The 25,232-nt window shown below is 33.7% G+C and overlaps 3 protein-coding genes across 4 annotated transcripts; all 3 read right to left on the reverse strand.

Moving 5' to 3' along the window:
* Positions 1–12: 12 nt before the first annotated feature.
* Positions 13–1,768, reverse strand: LOC130614093 (GPI transamidase component PIG-S-like). The gene has a single exon (XM_057435489.1). It carries the CDS (start codon positions 1,612–1,614, stop codon positions 85–87), a length of 1,530 nt encoding a protein of 509 aa, XP_057291472.1. The 5' UTR covers positions 1,615–1,768; the 3' UTR covers positions 13–84.
* Positions 1,769–2,293: 525 nt separating this feature from the next.
* On the reverse strand, positions 2,294–8,879 carry LOC130614094 (uncharacterized). The gene is made up of 9 exons (XM_057435490.1): positions 8,654–8,879; positions 6,411–6,481; positions 4,809–4,858; positions 4,557–4,620; positions 4,249–4,341; positions 3,891–3,944; positions 3,539–3,600; positions 2,830–2,933; positions 2,294–2,573 (listed from the first exon to the last, which is right to left on the reverse strand). The coding sequence occupies exons 1-9, from the start codon at positions 8,796–8,798 to the stop codon at positions 2,479–2,481; spliced, it is 738 nt and encodes a 245-aa protein (XP_057291473.1). The 5' UTR covers positions 8,799–8,879; the 3' UTR covers positions 2,294–2,478.
* A 1,496-nt stretch (positions 8,880–10,375) lies between these two features.
* Positions 10,376–23,458, reverse strand: LOC130613897 (purine nucleoside phosphorylase-like). Of its 2 annotated transcripts, none has more exons than XM_057435254.1 (7): positions 23,340–23,458; positions 14,388–14,426; positions 13,969–14,138; positions 13,547–13,650; positions 12,238–12,413; positions 11,485–11,656; positions 10,376–11,088 (listed from the first exon to the last, which is right to left on the reverse strand). In XM_057435254.1, exons 2-7 carry the CDS (start codon positions 14,405–14,407, stop codon positions 10,873–10,875), a joined length of 858 nt encoding a protein of 285 aa, XP_057291237.1. In that variant the 5' UTR covers positions 14,408–14,426; positions 23,340–23,458; the 3' UTR covers positions 10,376–10,872. The 2 variants fall into 2 exon arrangements, with proteins under 2 accessions (XP_057291237.1, XP_057291238.1); XM_057435255.1 differs by having other exon boundaries at positions 14,388–14,420; positions 23,340–23,387.
* Between the last annotated feature and the right edge of the window lie 1,774 nt (positions 23,459–25,232).

A 25,232-nucleotide genomic window follows, 5' to 3' on the forward strand; every position in this document is an offset into this window, starting at 1 on the left:
AAAACGCAGTAATAACATCCACAAAATACGCATGTGTTCACGTAATATAGGCAGTAAAACATTTATATTACAAAAAAATTAAAATTATTCGCTTTTGATTTTGCTATCTGCAGCAGGACTATTTTTTAACCAATTGATAGCCTTACCGAACGACAGCAAAACAGGCAGTGCTATCGGCAGAAACAGCGGTACATAAATCGCATATTTTTGATCGTCTGGAAAATATAATAAAGCCAACAAGGAAGCATCGTAAAATGCCTTTTCTGACGTCACAAAGGCTGTTTTTGAATGCGTGTATGCTTCACTTACGAGTCCATGCCTTAACGCTGTTACCGCAGATTCGATATTTTTTACAGATGTCTCGATTAACTCTTTAATATCATCGCGAATTACTATATTCGCTATTTCATCCAAGAGTTTGGATAAAGAAGTCAAAGTAGAAATGCTTTCTCTTAAATGTTCGAACGTTTTGTAAACTAGCAACTTCATTCGCACAAAATCTGAAAGTTCATCTGTTAGTAAATCTTCCGGTACCGTAATTCCAAGCAGATTACGTAACTGTACTATAAATACTTTCATAAGTTCTTCAATCGGCACTGTAAACTTTTCATTCAACAAACTTGCATTTGACGGATTATAAATCTGAATTCCGCCCCATCTGGGGCTATGAAATGCGGTGTAGTGTTCATTGTAAGATTTTTTTGACTTAATAACTAACGGAGCGTACTTGTTTGGAGGTATATAAACTATAAAATTTAAATTGGCATCAGTTGATGTGTATGTATTCAACCTTGATTCCAGCGGATTTATGAAAAGCGGTAGTTTGGTCTTTGTAACGTAGAAAACATTGCCATCTTTATAAGGGGTAATACCAACATCCGCAAAATATAAAACCTGCGAAGAAACATGAAATGGACCCATAAACTCTAACTTTTTTAACACTGGTTGCAACTTTTCATTAATGGCATTTTTTATATCCCAAGTTGGCAAGAAATCTAAAGGATTAGCAATCGCTAAGTTGAACGTCAAGCGATAACCTGCTGACGGTTTCAGGGTATGCTTGCCACGCACGGACTTCCATGTTTTCTTTCTTGATAAAGTTGGCATAGATGATATCTCCTCCACCGGGAGCAAAGCACGAGTACAAGCAACGATGTCTTCTGATAACGAAGTGTGGTTCTCAGGTGTGGATATTATTAACTTCAACCCATCTTTGCAGTATTTTGTAGTACTTTTTATGATTGATTTGTCTTGCAATAAGAAAATATGATATGTTAACGATACATCTTTTTCATTCATTAGGGAACAGTAATTCTGTGTTTCTTTAGAAGAAACATCCAAGCGTGTTACATGTACCTCAAATTGAAAATACTGGAAAGTTTCATTCAGTTTAGTTTGGAGTAAACGAGTTTCCTCCATTAGACTTGCTGCTTCAGATTCAGTATAAATTTGCAGTCTGATTTGTAGCACTTTTATGGATGATTTTAATGCTGCTATTTGTTGATGTGGAAGATCAGCTCTGTATACTTTCGTTGTGTTCCACCATAATGGTAGCCCAACCACGACAAATATACAAAGCACGATGATCGAGACAAAAGCTTGAGGGTAATCCATTATTATTATTTTATCAACTATTCTAAAACACAAGAAAAAATTGCAGTACGATTAGTTGTACACGTTAAGCTGGTTAGAATTTCCACCAAAAATTTAAAGTAGAAACAATCTCTACTAAATACTATATATTTCATCTACTACAATTATCAGTTAAAGTGGTCAGGCTTTCAACCTAGGTTTCGGGGCTACTTCATTTCCTTCGTCTAAGAAAGAGAAAAAGGCTCTGAAGGCAAGGTTGTTCATCAAGTCATGCTTAGCCATAGCCATCCACTTTAAAATTTTTAAACAATTTTTTTGTCAACAATAAAGGGTATCAGACATGCACCTTAATACATCAAATTTTCGCGATTTTTATCGCAAATCCGTTGAATATACTATTTTTTTCGCGCATCTTGTTTTCATTTAACATATGAGATATGAAGCCTTTTAACCACTGAAATACATTGAATAAAAGATCCAAGGTTAGGTACTTTAGAATTAAGGAAAAAAATTCATTATTTGCATCATTTATTTCCAAGCAGCTTAATTGGACGAATCTTTCTTTTTGCGCAGTGATACTCCTGCAGATTTCTTCCGCAAAGTTGAAATACGGTAAAAAAATTCATGTATTTTGGTATGTATACCGAGTCCAATATCTAGCAATGTGCGTATTTAGGATAAATTTAATATAAAACATCAATTATATACTAAATTGTATATCTTGTTGAAATAACAATTCTGACAATACATCAGAAGGACAATTTGAAAAATTACTAACACTGAGTTCGTGTAAAAACAGTAACAAAACAAAATAAATAAAATGTCCTGATGACGTCATCAAAGGTAAATCCACTTTAATTCTTCTTTAAAATTGTGACGAGAAAATTATAATTCGTCCTTCTTCAAGGATTTAGCAAACTGGCCAAGAATATTCTTTCTTTTAAATGCGTTGTCACGTTTTTCAGCAGTCATTTCTCCGCCTAACAAAAAAACAACAAAATGGTGAGCTTTGGATGAAAAAAGAATGATATACAACAAAGAGGGAGAGAGGGAGAAAGGATTACACTAAGCCAGTCGTCAGAATATTTATGATGACAAAATACTAACACTGTATGAAAACCAACTCGTAATTTATGAGGGTTCATTATTTATAGATTATTCAGGAGATTGCAGTTGCCGTCACTCTGTTGACACTTTAGTGTATAAAAATTAATAAAAAAACTCATGTAAACAAACCAAGTATGCGTGTCAAACGTTCCAATTCATTGGTAACATGCACGTCTCCTTTCTCTTGAATCTTCTTCATTACCTTGATGTAATATTCGCCAGATTTCTTATGACTAAAGCAGAAAATATAAAATCACTTCTTGCAAAAAAAACATGGATAATCATTGCATTGTAATAATAAATTTGAAATCTTTATTTGCTGCAATCACAACCTTTTTCATATCACAATTTCTTTATATATAGTTAATCGATGAGTGATCAAACTAATAATCGAATCTTTAAGAAAGCTCTATTTTTGAGAAACGCATCAAAGCCTCCCAGACTACCAGCAACCTATTTTTTTTACTTTAGTTAGATTCGCAGCTTTCATTAGTCTTCGCAGCTGCCACCGTAATTACCAACGTTTTGTGTCAGTCTTTTAGTAGGCGTAGGTCAAATTGTCTTTAATTCCAGCATGGACATTTTTAAAGAATAAAAATTAGAATCATATGTTACACTCTAGTTCTTTCACGAAGAGTAAAATTCGAGTCATAATCATTTTTTTCATAGTTTTAGAATGCATTACAGGGATAGATGGAAATTTAATGTTGATGCATTTTCAAATTGACTTAGAGAGCTGGGCTCTATAACTATTTTTATTATGTCTTTTTCTGCAATTGTCATTGGCTTATCAGATTTTCATAATAATAAAAAAATCCATCGTTTGAAAAAGACCTACTCTGGATCACTTTCGCCAGCAACAGTTGATGCAACATCAGCAAGGATATTGTCTCGCTCATCCTAAATTAAAAAATATGGTAGAAAATAAATAATCATTTTAACATATGACATAACAATGATTTTAAAGGCTAAGGCCATTATTTATTTGAAAGTGTTTGCTGTTATCTCATAGCTTATAACTAAATGAGATTTGGACACTTGAATATTCTACAAAAATCTTGTTGACGATTTTCTTATCAAAATGTACAAATGCACTTTATAATAAAAATAATTGTTTTTAGCAAAATGTAATATCAATTATAAAAATTAAATATTATAATTCAGTCTTATTTTTGTTGTGAGTTTCTTACAGGAGAAGTAATGAATTTTGCAGCAGCCTCATCAAATGCATCAATTCTACCAGCCTAAAAAACAAGTGGTGGTAAAATTTATAATAAGTAATGTCCAGAATGTATAGAAAAGACACAAATCTGATGCATGAAGTATGTACAAATGTACCAGTGGATTTTTCCACACACGGGCTAAGAACTAGTTTTTAAAATTACTAATGGTTTTAAATTTAGTAATATATTAATTATATTTCCCTTTAATAAAACTCATTGTAATGTTATAGTACAGTAAGTAATTACATGGCTGTAAAAAAATAAACTTGCAGAAACAATTCCCTCTTGTAAAATATATATTAAAACAAAAAGTGTAGCTACATACTGCATCGTTAACCCCTCCTCCAGACACTCGGTTTGTTCCACATTTGTCATTCATAAAGTCAATAAAATCTTGTTCACTTCTTCCACCAGAATACTTTAAAAAAAAAATTAAGTGATAAAAAATTAAAAATTATATACTTGGGACACATAAACAATGGCTATTATAAGCAAGTGGTCACTATATCTGATGCATTTGGCTGTATTTTTTTTTAACTTGGAGGAGTTCACTAGACTTGTATGGAAAGTTGGTTATTCTATCAAAGTATACTCCTTAATACAGGTGCGGGTAGAAGGAAGTGTAATGTTTACTTCTTCAGGTTCCTTGTTATCTTTTCCAAAAAACTTAATTGTTGGAAAACCACTGATTCCAAATCTATAAATTAATTAAAAAACTTAGTTACATCATAAAGTCAACATTTTATTATAATCATCATTGGACCAGGTATATTAATGACCCTTTTCCAATTTCGTCTAGAATGTGTCAGTTACAAACTTAAATTTCTCAGCATCAAGTTTGTCCTCATTACCTCATGTTGACAGTATATAGTGTGAAAGACTTACCTTGTGCCTAGATCCTTTTCTGTATCAGCATCAACTTTTGCAATGACACACTAAAAAAGAAATAATGTTTAATAAAAGTTAATAAACTTTCTTGTCAATTGATTATATCCACATCATCTACACCGTCATCATCAATTTTATTGAAAAGCTGGCCCAGTATAGCTTTTTCTTATATCTCAATGGAATTTCACGAAGTTCTGTACCAGTTAAAGTGAACAATTACATTATGTTAAAAGGGGGGCTGCTATTAGAAGGGGCTGCTATTAAAAATTTATTAAATGGACTGTGGCAATTATTTCAAGTTGCACCCGAAATAAGAGGGGAAGAGAGGGGGAGGGGGGATTCTAAAGTTATGATTTGCAACGTTTCACCCTACATGGCGCAAAAGGGGGACAGATGGGGAAGGGGAGATTTCGATCTTATGCCTAATGAGTTTTTATATTTTTCTAATAAGCAACTGTGTGCCAAATGTTTAGGACCCATACCTCCCAGATCCTTAGATCTTGGTTAGTACTCAAAACTACCCTAAAATCCCTCTAAAATCCTAAAAGTCAGGAAAATATACAACTTTTCTTATTATCCTTAGAACTTGAAACATACAACATAACTGTATTTAACAAGGGGAATCGATCAGTAAACTGTGGACATTTGGTTACTCCAACTTCCTGATTTTTTTTTAATTTGACATAAAAATCAGAAAAAACATGTTTTTCCTTCTTGGTTCAACTTTTTTCCATAATTTTTTATAAGCTTATTGTTACAGCTTGATATTTGGCAAGTTTGCATAACTTTGATGTAGCTTTGATTTTTTGAGATATCTTTCCTAGAAAAATATGCCAAAGTGTTGCCATGGAATCAAAATATTCAAGTAAAATCATCAACATTTTATTTTTTAAATTTTTTTTAATTGTTTTCACAAGGTTTAGGTGACTTCTTATTGATACATTATTTTTAATATAAAGCAATTATTCAAATGTTTTACAAATACTAAATTTAAGTTAATTTTTTACCAACTTCGGCAATTTTTTTTTGACTAAGTTGTTACTTAAGATCTGGGCTAAGTATCATCTCTATTGAGCAACCTATCATTGCCTATCATTAAGTTTAACGTAATGTGAAAATTTGCTGTAGAACTAAAGTAATTTAATTTTAAGTCAATAGTGATATTTTGGAAGTACTAACTACTAGTGTTCAAGTTTGATTTGAACTGGACAAGCCTATGGATGGGGGAGAGAATCCTTCCCTGTTGATAAAATTTTTGAAAAACGCCTTATCAAATAGGGTAAAATATTATTGCACCTTGAATAAAACTATGAAATTTAAAATTATTTTTAGTTTATACATAATAAATTTATCTTGTAGGTTTGGTATAATCGTTTAAATATCAGCTCACAAATCAGTTAATCCAAGCAGAATTGGAAAGTTTTTAATGAACGCATTAAAATAATAAAAAAAATACCTCCAAAACTGTTTGAACAGTTATAGAAGACAATTTTACCAGTATATTTTACCAGTATATTTATAGTAACATATGGAAGGTAAATCCATTTCACAAATAAATTACATGTTATTGTTGGTCACAGGTAAAAGAAAAGTACTCACATTGGGTTCACTTTTAAATGCTGTAGCAACTTTTTCATATGTTGGTGCCAGGTTTTTGCAGTGTCCACACCCTAAAATATGTACAAATACAAATAACACTTTTTTTATGATGGAATTTTCTGGATGACTGGGAATGATTTTTTATTTTAAACTACAAGGATATAATAGTTGAAGATCAATGGTTTGCTAAGTTGCGACAAATTTAATAACAATAACATAAAGGGCTTGATATTAGCTTTTATAAACATTTAAAGCCTTTTTGTTCAGGAAGAGGTAATTTACCTAACTTTTATTCAACTTTGTAATTTTGTCTCACAAAATTACAAAGTTGCGACAAATTTAATAACAATAACATAAAGGGCTTGATATTAGCTTTTATAAACATTTAAAGCCTTTTTGTTCAGGAAGAGGTAATTTACCTAACTTTTATTCAACTTTGTAATTTTGTCTCACAAAATTCATAAAACACCCTAGCCCTGTCCTGAACCGGGTCAAATTATTCTAGAGATTGAAAAACGCTTTAAATTTGTTGACTTGTCCACAGAAAAGAAAACCCTTGAAGTTAAAAGATTTTAAGACTCAAGTGCCATTTAATTTTATTTTTTATCAGAGTTATGTGCAGAGGCTGGGTTTTGCACTGTCCATAAAAATTCCTTTAACCAGGAAAAGGCATGTTCTAGCTTAAACAGTCCACAAGAGTGATGTTAAAGGAAAACTAACAATTTATAATAAGTTGTGCTCAAAATGTTCATTATAGCTGGAATACAAACTACTGTGCAAATTATTTTATAATTGCGAACTTTAGTTCTCAAGATATATAAAGTCAAAGTAGTACCGTCGTCGCCCCCATGACGTGAATGAGGACTTTCTGTTCAGTTTGTTTACATCCTTACTAAATGTAGAATTTAGCAAGGATGTAAACAAACACATTCTTAATGAACGTAAACGTTTGTAAGAAAGGATGCTAAACGTATACACTGTGTCTCCTGTCATTGTCTGAGAGTAATTTAACTACTTAAAAGTATTACATGTGTTTGAATTTACTATGATATTCTGTTTGTGTTATTTATTGCATTAAAACATCTTGAAAAACAGGTGTTTCATTTTATTTGCTAGTTCTGAAAACAAAAGTTCAAATGATTATGTGCAATGAAATTTTTGTGATCAAGCGAAACAAAACAAAATTTGTCTTTTTTTATCTACTTTCCCATGTTGTTAAATTTTTAAAAATTATTTGTTCTATGAGGATGTTGTTCTACTTAAACTTATTTGTCTCCTTGCTCAAACCTCACAATAAATTTAAATTTTGAAAAGACAAAGAAGTGAGTAGATCTTCTTCATCCATCGTCTCGCAAATCCTGTTAACCTTTTTGAATGTTTAGATTTTTTGAGAAAAGCCCTTTCGGCTTTAATAATTGTGTGGCAGGCAAAAGGTGAAGTGAGGTCCTTTTTAGTTTGTTTCTTCGCACAAAGGTATCATTACGACTTTATATGAATATATGTCAATCAGAAGTTATCTATTTACACTTGATAATAGCTTAAAGCCTCAGAAATGTTTCTGTGGAAAGAAATGGACTAAAAAAGACCTTTCTTTAGCAAACTTCTGCATCTTTATGCCTGCCCGAAGTTGTTAGAGGCAGAAAGGTTTACCGTGGAAAATGTAAACATTCAAAAAGGTCTATGTATGTTGCGTAATGTCACAAATTACCAACATGTACAAACCAAATTGGCTTTTCTTTGATAATGGCAGCAACCATCAATGTAGCTAATTACATATCTTTAATTTTTTTTATTCTTTATTACTTTTTTTTTTGGGGGGGGGAGGGGGGACAAAATTTTGACATAATAAAATTTAAAAACTTAAAACATTTTATGCAATGTTATTTTCGTGATATGGAAGAATGTTCTTAAAAAACATATATGTAAGTTTTTTTGTTAGTGCTCCTTTAAAATAAATACTGTGTTTTCTTAGTGTAAAGTTTATATAGGGTTCCAAGGTACAATATTGATTAGGGTAAACAAACCCTGGCCAAATACCTTGAAGTTTGGGGTTTGCTGGGGCATTTCAGTGCTTTTCTGGTGATTTCATTTGTAATTCCTCCCAACTTCAATACAAAATTAAAAGATTACATCGCACAGAAAGTGGTTTATAGAATAATATAAATTTCAAATTTGGTAGCAATAGGTATATGTAAGCACAAATACAGAGTTAAGTTAAAAGCTAGCAAGCTCTAGATACTCACAGGGTGCATAGAATTCTACCAAAACATTTTTCTTTGAATCCAGGGCATGTGCATCAAAGTTGCTATTTGTCAAGGTTAAAACATCTTCTCCAGATACGAATGTAACAAATAACGTACAGATAATAAAGCTGGCAAACATGGCCATACTGGAAAAATGCAAGAAATGATTGAAAGAGAATCAAACGTGGCTCTTCCGTCCTTCAGCTCAAAAAGAAAGTTAAAAATGCGCCCCTTCATTCATTTAACCCTATTCGGTCCGGGGTTTTTCGAACATACTATGACCGGGGGGGGCGGATTCCGCCCCCCTCAATAACTTGGCACACTTCTTATAGTACGTCATAAAAGGAACAAAATGGCGGCAATAAATTTTTGCTTGCGTCAGCACATTTTCTGTGACGTCATCAGAAGCTTGAAAATTGTTAAAAATGCCACTATCTGCTTAAAATATAATTACTTTTGTTCTAGATCGAATTTTTACATTCTGTTTGAAGTTTCTGAAAGCTAAATTAACATATCTTCCGGTTTTTACATGGATCGGATAAAAAATTGCCAAAAATTGCCCGAAAATCCGTTTTTTTCCGATTTTTGGGTAAAATCCGACAAAATCGGGAAATCGGATTAGTCACGTGTCATAATTATTCAAAATGATTCTTCTTCATGAAACAAAGTTGTGTTGTAAGTTTCAAGTTCTAAGGATAATCCTAACAGGAGTTATTATATTTTCCCCATTATAAGGATTTCATAGAGATTTTAGGGGTAGTTTCGAGTAATGGCCAATATCAAAGCCTCTGAAAGGTATGGGACCTAAAAATTTAGCATGCAGGTGTCTAATAGATAAATGTTGAAACTCAGTAAGTATCATAGCCATATAAAAAAGCAATCAGGAGTTATTAAAAAAAAACCGTTAGGGGGGGGGGGCGGAATCCGCCCCCCCCCCGGACAGAATAGGGTTAAGTCTTGATTGCCCGACGCTTTACGCATTGTTCTCTTCCCCAGGGCCTGTTAAAGGCGATATTCAACGAATGTGGCGGCAAATTAGCTAGCTGTGAAATATCTTTTGATTTTTACAAGAACAAAGATAGACCCACATGCAATTGCTTTTTGTGTGTATTAAAACAAAAGGGATATCTCCTGTATTGAGACTTTCACAGAATAAACACTGATTATTGCGTCTTGGATTAGTTAAAATTCGCTTCGTCAAAATCTGTCTTAATATGCGTTAGTCGCGCCCGCCAATCTCGTCCCCAGGGCAAAGTGGGCACACTTTAGCAAGAAAATGCAGCCAAAACAAAACAACCCTTTAAGATCAAAAGTCAATTGTTGTCAATTTGAAAAAATAAGTTCTAATTGACAATAAGCTAAAATTCCCAACATGTCCGATGATTGTTTCTGACATTTTGCTAATATATTTAAAATTCTCGACAATTCCATAGAGTGGAGATCCTGACAAATGTTCTTAGTGCCATTATAGAAATCATAAATATACAGAATAGCTACTTATTTTCAAAGGTATATGACCTAACGGCCATTCAGGAGTTTTTTTTACCCCTCAAAACAGAATTTTTAATGAGAAAATTAACGTAAACGGTTTCCATAACCTGACGACTATAAAACGGACCTAAACAAACTGTTTTAGAAAGGGTCTAAGAGTTTTAGGTAAGTGGGAAAATATATATAAAACACAGTTAGCAATCAATAACACAGTTAGCAATTAATTTCACATTAGCAGTTTTAAAATCAAGTATTCTAGTAAATATACACATGTTACAAACGATAGTGATAAAAATAAACAAAATGATACAACTACATCAATACAAATATGAATATTCAATTTTAATGTCAATCAAAGTTAATAGCAAAGTTTAACGCGAATTTGAGCAAGAGCTTGTAAAACACTGAAACATCATTTTGACATAACAAAAGAAGTTATTACTTATCGTATATTAACCGTGTCTTTTTTGTTAGTAAGGCAAAAAGAAAAATAATATTGGAAGCGATTTTATTTATGCAAAGATACATTGCATTTCTTGTTGTAAGTTACACTGTAATATATATGAAGAAAGTAACAACTTTAAAAATTTTAGCAAAAAATAATTTTATATGGCAGTTAGACTTAATCACAAAATAGAACTATATTAGATTCACATTAAAAATTTATCAACGACGTATAACAAGAATGTACTTGCGAATTTTAGGCTTCTTCGTTCGCAATGCTGCGATTAAATAGCTCCAATAAGTTTCGTTACAATATCCAACACACATTCAGACCTCTGTTTTCCAACTTCCAAAACTTCTTTATGATTCGGCTTCTCGTTTGTGTCATACTCCATAATACACTTATTAGTTATTAGGGAGATGCCTAGAATTTTAACATCCATGTGTGCAGCAACAATCACTTCAGGAACGGTGCTCATTCCCACAGCATCCCCACCAACCTAAAAAAAGTCTCCAAAAACATAATAAGGGGCATGAGTACAATGTAACACAGAAAATTATTTAACGTTCTGATAAAAATGTTAGAATAAGTTAAAGGGGTCGTGTCAAAGGTTGTCTGATAACACCATGTTCAGGAGTACAGTGCATTCTTAAGAGCGTAAAGGAGTAATGGCCACTCTATTTTTAAAAACAACGTCAAGGTTATATTTTTACTCAGGCTATGTGAGCACCCATGGAGCTTTTATATATGCCAGAATTTTTTTTTCCACATGGAAAAGCTTTGAAAAAAGGCTGTTTATGTCGGTATTACTTACAATTTGGTAAATACATGTTTTTACCACAAGTTAGTAGAATTTAAAATCTGGACCAGTGATTTAAACAAATCTTTAACTTACAGCCTGTACTAGACGAAGCTCAGCCTGAGTTTCATACGTGGGTCCACTTAACATGCAGTATACACCATTTCGAGTGAAGTCACCATATCCACACTCTTTGCTAATATCACTTGCTTTCGTTTGTAAGGTCTTATCATAGATACTAGTCATGGATGGAAATCTTGGACCAAGCCTAAGAAAACATTTAGCAGAATCCACAAAATTAAACCAAAAGCAACATTTTTGGGAGAGTTTTAATTTATATAAAACTTTTACAATGCTTAAAGCTTTTAAAGCTTTTAGCATTGTTTTGTTTTCCCTGCCATGGATTCACAATTATTCTTTTTATGTCTGGATAATTGAGATGTTTGAGTTCATTACTTTGAGATCTTATTAGTCTAAACAACCTATTAATTCGAACAAAAAAAAATTGTATTTACTCGAATGAGCGCTTTATGGGGCTGTCACTAATTTTTACAAAAAATCCTATAAACTCATTTCGGCTGTATTATTTTGCCTGTATTGAATAAAATGTCAAAGAGTAGCCCCTTTCAACAACATTATCTCAAACGACTACCTTTTTTAAAACAAAAAAGGGGGCGCCTTTATTTACTATTAAAAGGGAGGCACCTATTTCAGGGGAGGAGGGTCATCATTCTAGTAAACACAGTAAATAAATACTTGAGATTTTAAGCAAATACCGCTGTTATTTTACGAGTGTAAATCCTTCAAAAACCAGTACGTCTTAGTGTTACATAAAACAACTTTCATTACCTGTCATCATTTAACCCAACCAGTGGGTGATTACCAGACATCATAGGGAAGCCAATATGGTCCTTGATAATCATAATATCACCTACGTTAAAACTTCTGTTCACACCCCCTGCAGCATTTGTTACAACTAATGTTTTTATACCAAGTGCAGCCATGACACGGACTGGAAGCGTGCACTAAAGACAAAAGAGTCGAATAACAATGTTGTAAACCAAATTTACATTAACAAACTGATGTTGTTCATATGTGAACTCAGTGACATCATGTATAATACTTAAAAGTTAGAACTAAGAAAAAAAAAGTTGCACAATTTACAGAATCTTCTATTGTTAACCCATAGAAGTGTATGAAAGCTATTATTTAACTTGCGCCAATGTTTAAACAATGCGAATCTTTTTTTATAAGAAATATCAAGCAGTCATTCCAGAAGTATTCAGAATACCCTAAATAATTCTTTCGAAACGTAGTCTTGAACTAGAACTATTGAAAAACATCTTTTTTACAATTTGCAGGAAAATTGTTTGATATCCAAATCCACCCAGCATTTTTTGCAAAATGTTTTAAAACACAGACCTTTCATCTTACTCTTCTGATTTTTAACTTGATAAATTATTTGGTTTTTAAACCAGATTGTTATTTTTTGACAAGATCTTGAAGAGAATTTAGCTGGCTAGTATGTAAGTCACTTGGCTTTTACTGCTTGATTCTTAAATTCTTATCTTTAAAAAGTTTGTTTTAAATGTGTTCAGATGTTTGCAGCGTCGCTAAGAAATAATATTGTTGCTCTTAAAAAAGAACTTTGTGGGAAGGCTAATTATAATCAAGAAAAATTCTAGATCATGTGTCAACAATAAAAAAAAACTACAAATAAGATGAAAAACAATGTGACTAAAAACGACACAGTTCTATCTTTGTTATCAATTGTCACATTCACTTCACCACTCACATAAAGTAACATATAATTTAAGTGGTGCTACAGGTTAGTGGTTATAACTTCTGAATATTGTGCACGTAACCAGGGTTTAATTCTTCTTACCCGTGATTAAATATGTGCTAGTGAATGTTATCACAGCCAGCCAGGTAAGGAAAATGGGGAGAGTGGCACACTGTGCGGGCTGTTGAATGTTGCATGCAGTTGTCAAGTAGAGCACAGATCCTAGTTGAGTCTGTGTAGCTTAAAATGAGCATTAAACATTCAAGAACCCCAAATCTAAGCCATAGCTCCTCCTGGAAACAATCAAAAGAGTATTTCACTCAATATTTATGAGGCTAATAATGTAAAATATGCAAATCTATCATACATACAAACCTTATAAATACTGTGTCCTTCATAGAAATGAAAACGACCTTGCAAACATACAACAGTTTTTCCACTTAATGTTCCAAACACAAGTTTACCAGCATGTCCTTTCACTAAAAATAAAAATTAAACATAATGGCAATACTATACAGGTCTGTGACAGCCTGCATGTGATAATGGTATCCCAAATAGCAGAGGTTTTTGTTAAATGCAACTTCAATATAATCCCTTGACGTGGAACAGTGCAGAAATACGCCCATTGTGCAAGGTCTTGTTATAAAGGATTATAAAAATATAACATCTTACTTCAGGAACTTATTTAATGGTGCTAAATTTAGTTTTTTCAATTCTACAAATTAAAAATTAAAATCAAAGACAGTGTTATCAGATTTTATACTGACATCATAATAAATATGTTACAAAAAAGATACCTGTGCTAACAGGAAAACCAGGAATGTCTTCGTAATTAAAACTTTCTTTGTTCTCAACATTGTTCACTAGACCTCCCAAACCAGAGCCACATATAACTCCAACAGTGGGTCGGACAGATGTTTTTTCAAGGAGAAAATTTTTAATTTTTTCGACATCTTCAAATTTGTGACTGAAAAAACAGCTATCAGTGTTTAATAAATTAAAAAAGCAAACTTTAGAAATAAACATTTGTTTAGCAGTCTAAGACTGGAAAATGCTATCACAATGAGTGAAATTTGACAACGCAAACTTATCTTTTGCAACTACTTCTTAATAAAAAAATTAAAAGATCCATAAGTAATCAATTGATTAATGAAATATATGTGAAAAACAATAAACATGGAAATTATAATTCTGTTGATCAATACACTTTACATACCTTCCAGAATTCTCTGCCATAATTTATTCAATACTAAATCTAAAAAAAACACACAAATATTGCTAATATATAAAATTTAACAATGAAATATATATAAAGAGGCAATAATTTTATCTGTTAGGGAAAATAAGTCTGATTATCCATTGTGAGAAAATCATATCAGACTTTTTTAACCTTTAAATAAAAACTTGTGGTGAAGCATCTATAGACCCTTTTTTCTTACTTACAAAATTGGATTGTAAACTTACATGCAGATTTAAATTTTAAGATCTGCAAAAAAACTTAATTTAAAATACCTTAAAAAAATTTTTTTTTAGCCTTCTCCCTTTAACATGTTGATCACCAAAAACTAATATGCAAAATTAATTGTATTTGATGGATGCATGGTTATGATACTTCCAAGTTTTAATATTATCAATAAGACACCTTCATTCCAAAAATTTTAGGGCCTATACCTCTCTGAGTCGTGGCTATTGGGTATTACTGGAAACTACCCTATAAATCTCTATAAAATCTTTATGATCTGGAAACTATAATAACTTTCGTTAGGATTATACTAAGAAGTTGAAACTTACTACATATATAACTTTATTTTATTAAGAGGAATGATTCTATAAATGTGATTGATCTGATTTCCCAATTTGTTTGGTCCAAATGGGGTTAAATAATCAGTTGTTTTTTATTCATGCTTATTATTCATTTTAATTAGAAATCTTTACTGACTAAGCAATTTAGAACACGTCAAAATTATATTTTACATCTACAAGTTCCGTAAGTTCCAAAAACATTGATTAAAAATGTAGCTACTTGGGCAGCTACTAAGGTAGTTCTGCGATCTTAATGTTTGATTGGTTTAGGGTAAGGTCTGTTGGACCAACTTTGATCCTAAACCCTGAACATAAATTGTGGAGATCATTTTTGAAGGTCATTTTTGGCTTTGACTATTTCTCAGGATGGTCAAAATGCATCACTTGACTAGTACGCAGCCACGAGACCAAAATGTCTGCAGGAGTGTAGGCTAAATAAACAACATTAAAAAAGCGATAGCTGCAATTTCTACAATGTCCACATTATGGAGCAATTCGTCCAGAAAAGGTAAAAAAAATAGGGCATGCTGATGTTAGAGAAAATTAGTACTGGATCTAACCAAATAAAAGTTTACTGTGAACATTGACAAGCAAACTTTGACAAGTTTGGAGTGTCTGTTACTTACATATAAGTGATTTTTGATTGCTGGTTGTTAGGACATTCAAAATTCTGCCCTACTTTTACAAATTTATGTCTGGCCTGGTCTGGTAAGTGGCCAGTCTTTTTTTAGATCACACACCTAGAATATTCTTTAGCGCACTTTTTCCATTTTTCTATTTAGGAAAAAGATTCTTTTACAACCCTGGAGATTTGCATTGTCATTGAAAAAACAAATGGGAGCAAAAAACTACTGATAGAAAACGGATGTTTTTCTCACGCAGTTCTTGTTGTAAGACCAAGTAAATTCTGTGTTTTGCTGACTTTATAAAATTCATATAAGGTTCTCATAATTTTTCAGAAGGGACGTGTAATTACACGACCCTACACATACAATTTGCTCCAAAGAAAGAATTATTTCTCTAAACTATAATAACTCTAAAAAAATGCAGTCAGTATTTTTAGTGTGTTTCCCCATATATAGCTACCACAATTGCGGTAGATAACAAAAAATTCTGATTGCGTCAGACTTACCCTGACATCACCTGATCCAATATTAAAAAAAATTAACAGATAAAAACCATTCCAGACACACTAACCAGTGCTATAATAACACTAAAACACAAAGCAAAACTAAAGCGGAAAACTACCGCCCAATTGCCCTAACTTCTCACATCATAAAGTTCTTTGAAAAGGTTGTCCGAAATCAAATTGTGTCATTTATGGAAGAAAACATCAATATTAGACAACATCAATATTACTATTGATGAAAACTTTGATTTTGAGGCAATCAGAAATGGGAAGGGCTTAAAAATGGCCCATCTCAACATTAATGGTCTGTCATCCAAACTAGACTATGTTAAACTTCTGCTACATCAAACAAAACTTGATGTATTCTCCATCTGTGAAACCAAAATTGATGACACCATCACTGACAATGACGTTAAAATTGATGGCTATGTTTGTTATAGGAATGATCGGAATAGACGAGGTGGGGGTGTTCTAATTTTTGTTAATAAAAACTTGGATAGCCACCTTTTGAAACACCTTTACTTCGAAAATGTTGAATCACTATGGGTGAAAGTGTGCCTGAAAAAAACTAAACCTATTTACGTGTGTGGGGTTTACAGGCCACCTGGAGGTAGTGATTTGCAGAGTACCGAAAACCTGTGTACTCATTTTAAACAGTGTTTTAACAAGCTCCCAAAAAAAAAAGAAGTTTTTATCTTGGGAGATTTTAACTGTAACATGCTTTCAAAATATGCTCTTTCCTCCAAAATAAAGGAATTATGCTCCACTCTTTTCCTAAAACAACATATTACGGAGCCAACTCGTGTTACTGAAAATAGTAGCACTCTTATAGACTTGATACTTTCTAACAGTTCTTGTATTTCTAAAACTGGTGTCATGGATTTAGGCATCAGTGGCATCACAATTTAGTTTATGTGATCAGAAAATTCAAAAGGCCAAAATTTGAACCTAAAACATGCAGGGTTCGTAGCTACAAGAACTTCAGTGAAGAGGCTTTTCTGAAGGACCTCAGGAATTTAGACTGGTCATATTTTAATAATTATGATGACCTTGATAAAGCATGTGAGAAACTGAATAAAAATGTTAAAACAGTGGCTGACAAACATGCCCCTTTCAAAACACATAGATTTTCTGGCCGTGTTGAGGCATGGGTCACTGATGAATTAATAATAGCCATCAAAGAAAGAGACTTCTTGAAACGGAAAGCATCAAAAACAAAATCCATCATAGACTGGGAAGCTTTCAAACAAAAAAGGAACCAGGTAATAGGTCTCAAAAATCGACTCAAAAACGAGTACTATAATGACGTTTTGCAGGACTTTCAAAAACGGCCAAAACAACTTTGGAAAACCCTAAAAAAACTGGTTCCTGATAAGTCAGGCAATACTACCTCGATAAAACGAGTAGTCCAAAACGATGGTACAGAAACTTCTCACCCAAAAGAAATTTCCAACACATTCAATTCATTTTTTGTCAGTGTTGGTGCCAAACTAGCCTCTAAATTTTCTTCTGACACTACTAATGTTAATCCACCTGTTAGCGGACACGATTTTCGGTGGGCTCGTATTGAGACCAAAAGTGTCGAAAAAATAATTAGATCACTAAAACTTAATAAAGCTACAGGCTTGGACGGAATTGGTTCACGACTGCTAAAAGCAGGTTCGTCAGTTTTAAGTATTTATTTATCAAGTCTTTTCAACAAATCTTTATTTACTGGTTATGTACCTAAATGTTGGAAGACTAAAAGGGTCTCGCCTATTTTTAAAAGTGGCAATAAAACAGATCCTACTAATTATCGGCCTATCTCCATTTTGCCAATTCCTATGAAATTTTTTGAAAAGTTAGTGCATGAGCAAATGTCTCATTTTATTTCTGAGCACAACTTCCTGAATGACAGACAGTCCGGATTTCGAAAACTCTTTTCCACAGAAACTGCAGTAGTCGATGTCTCTGATTTTATTCTTACTGAGCTCGACCAACATAACTTTGTTTGTGCTGTGCTCATTGACCTTAAAAAAGCTTTTGACACTGTTGATCATAAAATTTTGTTAAAAAAACTATGGTGTTTTGGCATCAGAGATGCTGCCTTTGACTGGTTCGAGTCCTACTTAACGGGCCGAATGCAGCTGACTCTTGTAAACGACACAGGATCAGATCTGCTTCATGAAGACGCTTTTGGGGTGCCGCAGGGATCTGTGTTGGGGCTCCTGCTCTTTCTTTTGTATATTGATGACTTAAAATCTGTCATCAATTCAAACTACCACTATCTATATGCAGATGATACAATAATTATTTCGTCTCATAAAAACTTGGATACCCTTGTCTCCCAGGTCGAGTTAGAACTTTCGCAAGTCGACCTCTGGCTGAATAATAACAAAATGACTATTAATACGGACAAAACTGAAACAATCTTTTTCGGCAACCACAGCCAGTTAAAAAAAGTTGAGAACAAAACTATCAACTATATGGGTATTCCTTTGAAGAGGAGCGAAAAAGTTAAATATCTTGGGGTAACATTTGATCAAAAAATGCAATGGGAAAAGCACATTAATGAAATAAATAGAAAAATACTAATTAAATATTCTAAAATTAGAACCATTGCATCCTGTTTAACACCTCACACAAAAAACCTTTTAATTAATGCACTTGTCATGCCATATTTCAACTACTGCTCCTCGGCATGGGCTTGTGCCACCCAAGGTAGATTGGGAAAACTAGAAAAACGATTAAAATGTGTCCGTACTTTTCTTGGGAAAGAGAGGGAATATTCAATGAATAATTTACTCATCAAAAACGATGCCATATTAGTTTTCAAAGCCATGAATCACATTGCTCCTGATTACATGCGCTCAAAATTCCTTTTGACAAAAAACTGTCATAATCATCAAACAAGAGGAGCTTCAAAAAACAGGTTCACACTTCCCTTGGTCAACACGGAATTTGGCAAAAAAGCCTTCCCATTTAGAGCTGCAAAAGTGTGGAATAATCTTCCAGACCAAGTGACCTGTGATGGAAGTCTGCTTTCGTTTAAGACTTCCATCTCTAATGTATTTGGCAAATTCTAATGGAGATCACTTTTTAATTTTTTAATTTTTGTTTTTTATTTTTTTTCTGTTCAATTTTCACAGATTATAAATGTTACTATGTTTGATTAAGCTGAGGCAGTCTAAGGTTTATCATTTTTTGTTTCTTTTTTGTTCTAGTGGCCCCCAGTGGAAACAATCCACTAACTATAGGTTTTTGTGATTTTCTGGGCTAGCCACTTTAAATATTTATTATTATTATTATTATTATTATTATTATTATTATTAAAATAACCTGTTTAACACAGGTGGTCGGTCATGTCTGAGCCAGCTTCTTGACTATTTCGACAACATTCTACAAATAATCTGCATCAACTCAAACGCTGATGTTGTATACTTGGCTTTCGCAAAAGCGTTTGACAAGGTCAATATAGACATAGCCCTTAAAAAGATAGAAAACTTAGGTATCAAAGGCAAACTACTCAAATGGCTGAAGTCCTTCCTAAAAAACAGAACCCAGTACGTCTTAGTAAACGGTCACCATTCATACACCACAAAAGTCATCTTTTGCGTACCACAAGAAGAGTGCTTGGACCGCTCATCTTCCTTATCCTTATGGGAGATATTGATCTTTCTGTAAAGAACGCATCACTGTTAAGCTTTGCAGATGATACAAGACTTACAATGAAGGTTAGCTCTGAAAGTGACATTTAAAAAATGCAAGCGGACAAGTCTACGAATAGAGTAAACAAAACAACATGATGTTCAACAATAAAAAGCTTGAACTCCCGCAGCAGGGAAAAGACCTAGATCTGAAGTCGAAGTACAAAACAACAGCATGAACACAAATTTAACCGAAAACGCAAACCAAAGATCTTGGAAATGACATGATGCTACCCACAAATCGCATATAAATAAAATCTTACACAATACAAACAACTTACAAGCTGGATTCTTTAAGTCTTTCGATCGAGATCACCAGAAGTTTTCCTACCACCATGGAAATCCCTTGTCATCTCTAGACTTGAGTACTCCTCTCAACTCTTGTCTCCTGCTAGTAAAGGACAAATCAAGGTACTGGAAGCTCTGCAATGGAGCTACCTGAAACAGATCAACTGTGTACACAGAATGACTAACAACAACGCACTTAAACAGCTCAAATTGTACTCGTTTCAACGATGACGGAACGCTATCAAGCCATATACAGTTGGAAAATATCTAAAGGCATTGTCCCAAACCTTCACCCACCCATTCAACACAAAAAAGGGTGTCTCTTTCAACTACCACTGGTGCTGAACAATTCCACAAGCTTCACTAAACTACTGAAAGACCTCAGGAATTTAGACTGGTCATATTTTAATAATTATGATGACCTTGATAAAGCATGTGAGAAACTGAATAAAAATGTTAAAACAGTGGCTGACAAACATGCCCCTTTCAAAACACATAGATTTTCTGGCCGTGTTGAGGCATGGGTCACTGATGAATTAATAATAGCCATCAAAGAAAGAGACTTCTTGAAACGGAAAGCATCAAAAACAAAATCCATCATAGACTGGGAAGCTTTCAAACAAAAAAGGAACCAGGTAATAGGTCTCAAAAATCGACTCAAAAACGAGTACTATAATGACGTTTTGCAGGACTTTCAAAAACGGCCAAAACAACTTTGGAAAACCCTAAAAAAACTGGTTCCTGATAAGTCAGGCAATACTACCTCGATAAAACGAGTAGTCCAAAACGATGGTACAGAAACTTCTCACCCAAAAGAAATTTCCAACACATTCAATTCATTTTTTGTCAGTGTTGGTGCAAAACTAGCCTCTAAATTTTCTTCTGACACTACTAATGTTAATCCACCTGTTAGCAGACACGATTTTCGGTGGGCTCGTATTGAGACCAAAAGTGTCGAAAAAATAATTAGATCACTAAAACTTAATAAAGCTACAGGCTTGGACGGAATTGGTTCACGACTGCTAAAAGCAGGTTCGTCAGTTTTAAGTATTTATTTATCAAGTCTTTTCAACAAATCTTTATTTACTGGTTATGTACCTAAATGTTGGAAGACTAAAAGGGTCTCGCCTATTTTTAAAAGTGGCAATAAAACAGATCCTACTAATTATCGGCCTATCTCCATTTTGCCAATTCCTATGAAAATTTTTGAAAAGTTAGTGCATGAGCAAATGTCTCATTTTATTTCTGAGCACAACTTCCTGAATGACAGACAGTCCGGATTTCGAAAACTCTTTTCCACAGAAACTGCAGTAGTCGATGTCTCTGATTTTATTCTTACTGAGCTCGACCAACATAACTTTGTTTGTGCTGTGCTCATTGACCTTAAAAAAGCTTTTGACACTGTTGATCATAAAATTTTGTTAAAAAAACTATGGTGTTTTGGCATCAGAGATGCTGCCTTTGACTGGTTCGAGTCCTACTTAACGGACCGAATGCAGCTGACTCTTGTAAACGACACAGGATCAGATCTGCTTCATGAAGACGCTTTTGGGGTGCCGCAGGGATCTGTGTTGGGGCCCCTGCTCTTTCTTTTGTATATTGATGACTTAAAATCTGTCATCAATTCAAACTACCACCATCTATATGCGGATGATACAATAATTATTTCGTCTCATAAAAACTTGGATACCCTTGTCTCCCAGGTCGAGTTAGAACTTTCGCAAGTCGACCTCTGGCTGAATAATAACAAAATGACTATTAATACGGACAAAACTGAAACAATCTTTTTCGGCAACCACAGCCAGTTAAAAAAAGTTGAGAACAAAACTATCAACTATATGGGTATTCCTTTGAAGAGGAGCGAAAAAGTTAAATATCTTGGGGTAACATTTGATCAAAAAATGCAATGGGAAAAGCACATTAATGACATAAATAGAAAAATACTAATTAAATATTCTAAAATTAGAACCATTGCATCCTGTTTAACACCTCACACAAAAAACCTTTTAATTAATGCACTTGTCATGCCATATTTCAACTACTGCTCCTCGGCATGGGCTTGTGCCACCCAAGGTAGATTGGGAAAACTAGAAAAACGATTAAAATGTGTCCGTACCTTTCTTGGGAAAGAGAGGGAATATTCAATGAATAATTTACTCATCAAAAACGATGCCATATTAGTTTTTAAAGCCATGAATCACATTGCTCCTGATTACATGCGCTCAAAATTCCTTTTGACAAAAAACTGTCATAATCATCAAACAAGAGGAGCTTCAAAAAACAGGTTCACACTTCCCTTGGTCAACACGGAATTTGGCAAAAAAGCCTTCCCATTTAGAGCTGCAAAAGTGTGGAATAATCTTCCAGACCAAGTGACCTGTGATGGAAGTCTGCTTTCGTTTAAGACTTCCATCTCTAATGTATTTGGCAAATTCTAATGGAGATCACTTTTGAATTTTTTAATTTTTGTTTTTTATTCTTTTTCTTTTCAATTTTCACAGATTATAAATGTTACTATGTTTGATTGAGCTGAGGCAGTCTAAGGTTTATCATTTTTTGTTTCTTTTTTGTTCTAGTGGCCCCCAGTGGAAACAATCCACTAACTATAGGTTTTTGTGATTTTCTGGGCTAGCCACTTTAAATATTTATTATTATTATTATTATTATTACACAACAGGTTCCGTTATCAAGCTCCAAGAACCTTCAACGCCCTGCCCAAGTCTCTAAGAAGTTTCACTTCCTGTCCAGTTTTGAAGTTTAAAACAGCCCTTGACAAGCTTCTCAAAACTCTTCCAGATGAACCTCCGATCCCCGGGACAAATGAAGCCTCAGAAAACAGCACAGCCACTGTAGTTCAATCCCCTCATCCTCCTCTTTTTAGAGTAGAAGAGGAAGAAGTGACTGACGTGGGACGTAAACGACAGGCTTTAAGCTACAGCTTCAAAAGTTAACATAAGTAACATAAGTAAAACGCAGCTAAAACGCTGTAAAAAGTTTTACCCTGCGATTATCGGATTTCCCTTCTAAATGAGGGCTGCAACTTAAGTTCAATTTAGATTATTTATAGCTCTGAAAGGCTCCTTTTTAAGGTTCAAATTTACCTAACAAAAGGTCAGTATTTTTCCTCAAAATTTTACCACGTGAGAATCCTAAAGATTCGATCTCAGTAAGTTAAAATGCCAAGCCTGAGATATAGCTACATAGAAGATCACACTAATCAATTCCAGCTCCTTGAATATTTTTTTCACCCAAAATTTCATACCTCTTGCGTTTAGTTTGGTTTCAGCCCAGAGACTCCAACAATGAAATGCAAGCTCTGGCCTGCCTGGAGGGGATATGTTCTTCACCGCTGTGCTTTCTTTGCTTGATTTCTCTGGGCGTACGGGAGCGTGTCTTCTCACAACATAAAGCGTAGAAGAGCCCTGGGGACAATTTGCACAATAGCCAATGTATCGGCTATTCCTGGCGAAAAATATTGCCAGTAGCAATATTTTTTTTATTTTTTTTTTATTCATACATTTAACTGAACATAACTGCATTTATCGCCCTATAATAATACGAAACTTCCGTGTATCTTGTGATTTGTGGCAAAAATTATGTTTTAGTGTAGAGTGTGTGATCAGAGTGAAGCCATTGCGTTTCACTTTTATGTTTAAGGCTATAAATAACACGGGTAAAAAACTGACGTCATCTCCTGGTGGTTATGGACAACCTGCGACTGAATTAGGACCAATTTTCTAAAGCTGGGTCAACCCATCTGTTTCGGAACAGACTGGTTAATGATGTCACCAAAAAACATTTAAATCGCCATATCTCTGTAACCGCTCGTCAAAAGTACATTATAATAACGCATTTTCTTGATCTGGGTTTCAAACTCTACAATAGGTAACGGGTAAACAAGCTTCTAAAATAAAATTTATACTTTGACGGACCTTTGCAGCCGTCATCAAAATTTTTAAACTCTTATATCTTCCTAATCGTTCGTTAAAAGTGCATTATTTACATCAGGGCCTATTCACAATAGGTGCAACAGAATAACAAATTCTGAAAAAAAATTGTGTATAAGGAGTTCTAATTACGGGATCTTTCCATTTTTCTTCTGCGTTAGCAAATTTTTTCCACAGCTCTTATCAACTGGTTTACTATAATCATTCTTCTGGTAGTACGTTGTTAAGTCTAGTTAAATTGGGGACGAAAAAATTATTTCTTCCCTCCCTGTCCGAATGCATTTACTCCCGTGTTTCCTGGGCAGCATTACTTAAAATTAAATCTTCTAACTTTTTAGTTTTACTTTAGAGATTTTTAAAGGGTTCTAGTTCAAAATTTAAATAGTCAAGGAAGATTCGCGAAGTTCTTTGAAGTAATAATCTCAAATCTTTCTGTTGCTATTTATTGTAATTTAATATTACTGCCTTTGTCTACCATCGTTGTTGCTGCGCAGTATCGCAATCCCAAAATCATGCATTGTTGCAGAGTGAAGAGTATTGCGTGAAGCTCTCGCCAAGTTGTATCATATGCCAAGCCAGTATTAACAGGTGGTGTTGTCCTAGTGTCTGAAACAAACAAATGCAACCTCGTCCCCAGGGCATCTTGTATCTTTTCTGACCCCGGGATTAACGTTTTCTTTTTAATTTCTTTGATTCAACCTCCTTCTAGATTTAACAAAGATGCAGACAAAATACAGAATAAGATATTTAGAGGATGTTTTATGGACCCTTTTAAAATGCAGAAATACAATCGACTTTACCTGTAACAGACAAACACAGCTAAATTATTAGTACATTAGATTATATATTCAGTATTAGTATATTAGAAAGTTAGATTATTTCTTTCACACATTGGACATAACATTCTTGCAAAAAGTCTTTTTTTGGCTATTTATCGAGGCAGCCAAACACATTCTCGAAGAGCTCTTTGAGATACATAAACCTCGAAGGCATCTGATTTGACCCATCAAGAACTTCGAACTGCATTTAGGAGTTTACAAGTAATAAAAGGATCAGGAATGGATGAAATAAGAGTGAATGTAGTACAAAAGGTGTATGATACTATTGAAGACGTTCTTAACATCGGTATATGTCCTGATTAGGTAAAAGTTGCACGTGTTACGCCTATTTTTAAGGCAGGCAGAGTCTGATGTCACTAACTACAGCCC

This window comes from Hydractinia symbiolongicarpus, chromosome 11, assembly GCF_029227915.1.
Source record: "Hydractinia symbiolongicarpus strain clone_291-10 chromosome 11, HSymV2.1, whole genome shotgun sequence".
NCBI lineage: Eukaryota > Metazoa > Cnidaria > Hydrozoa > Anthoathecata > Hydractiniidae > Hydractinia > Hydractinia symbiolongicarpus.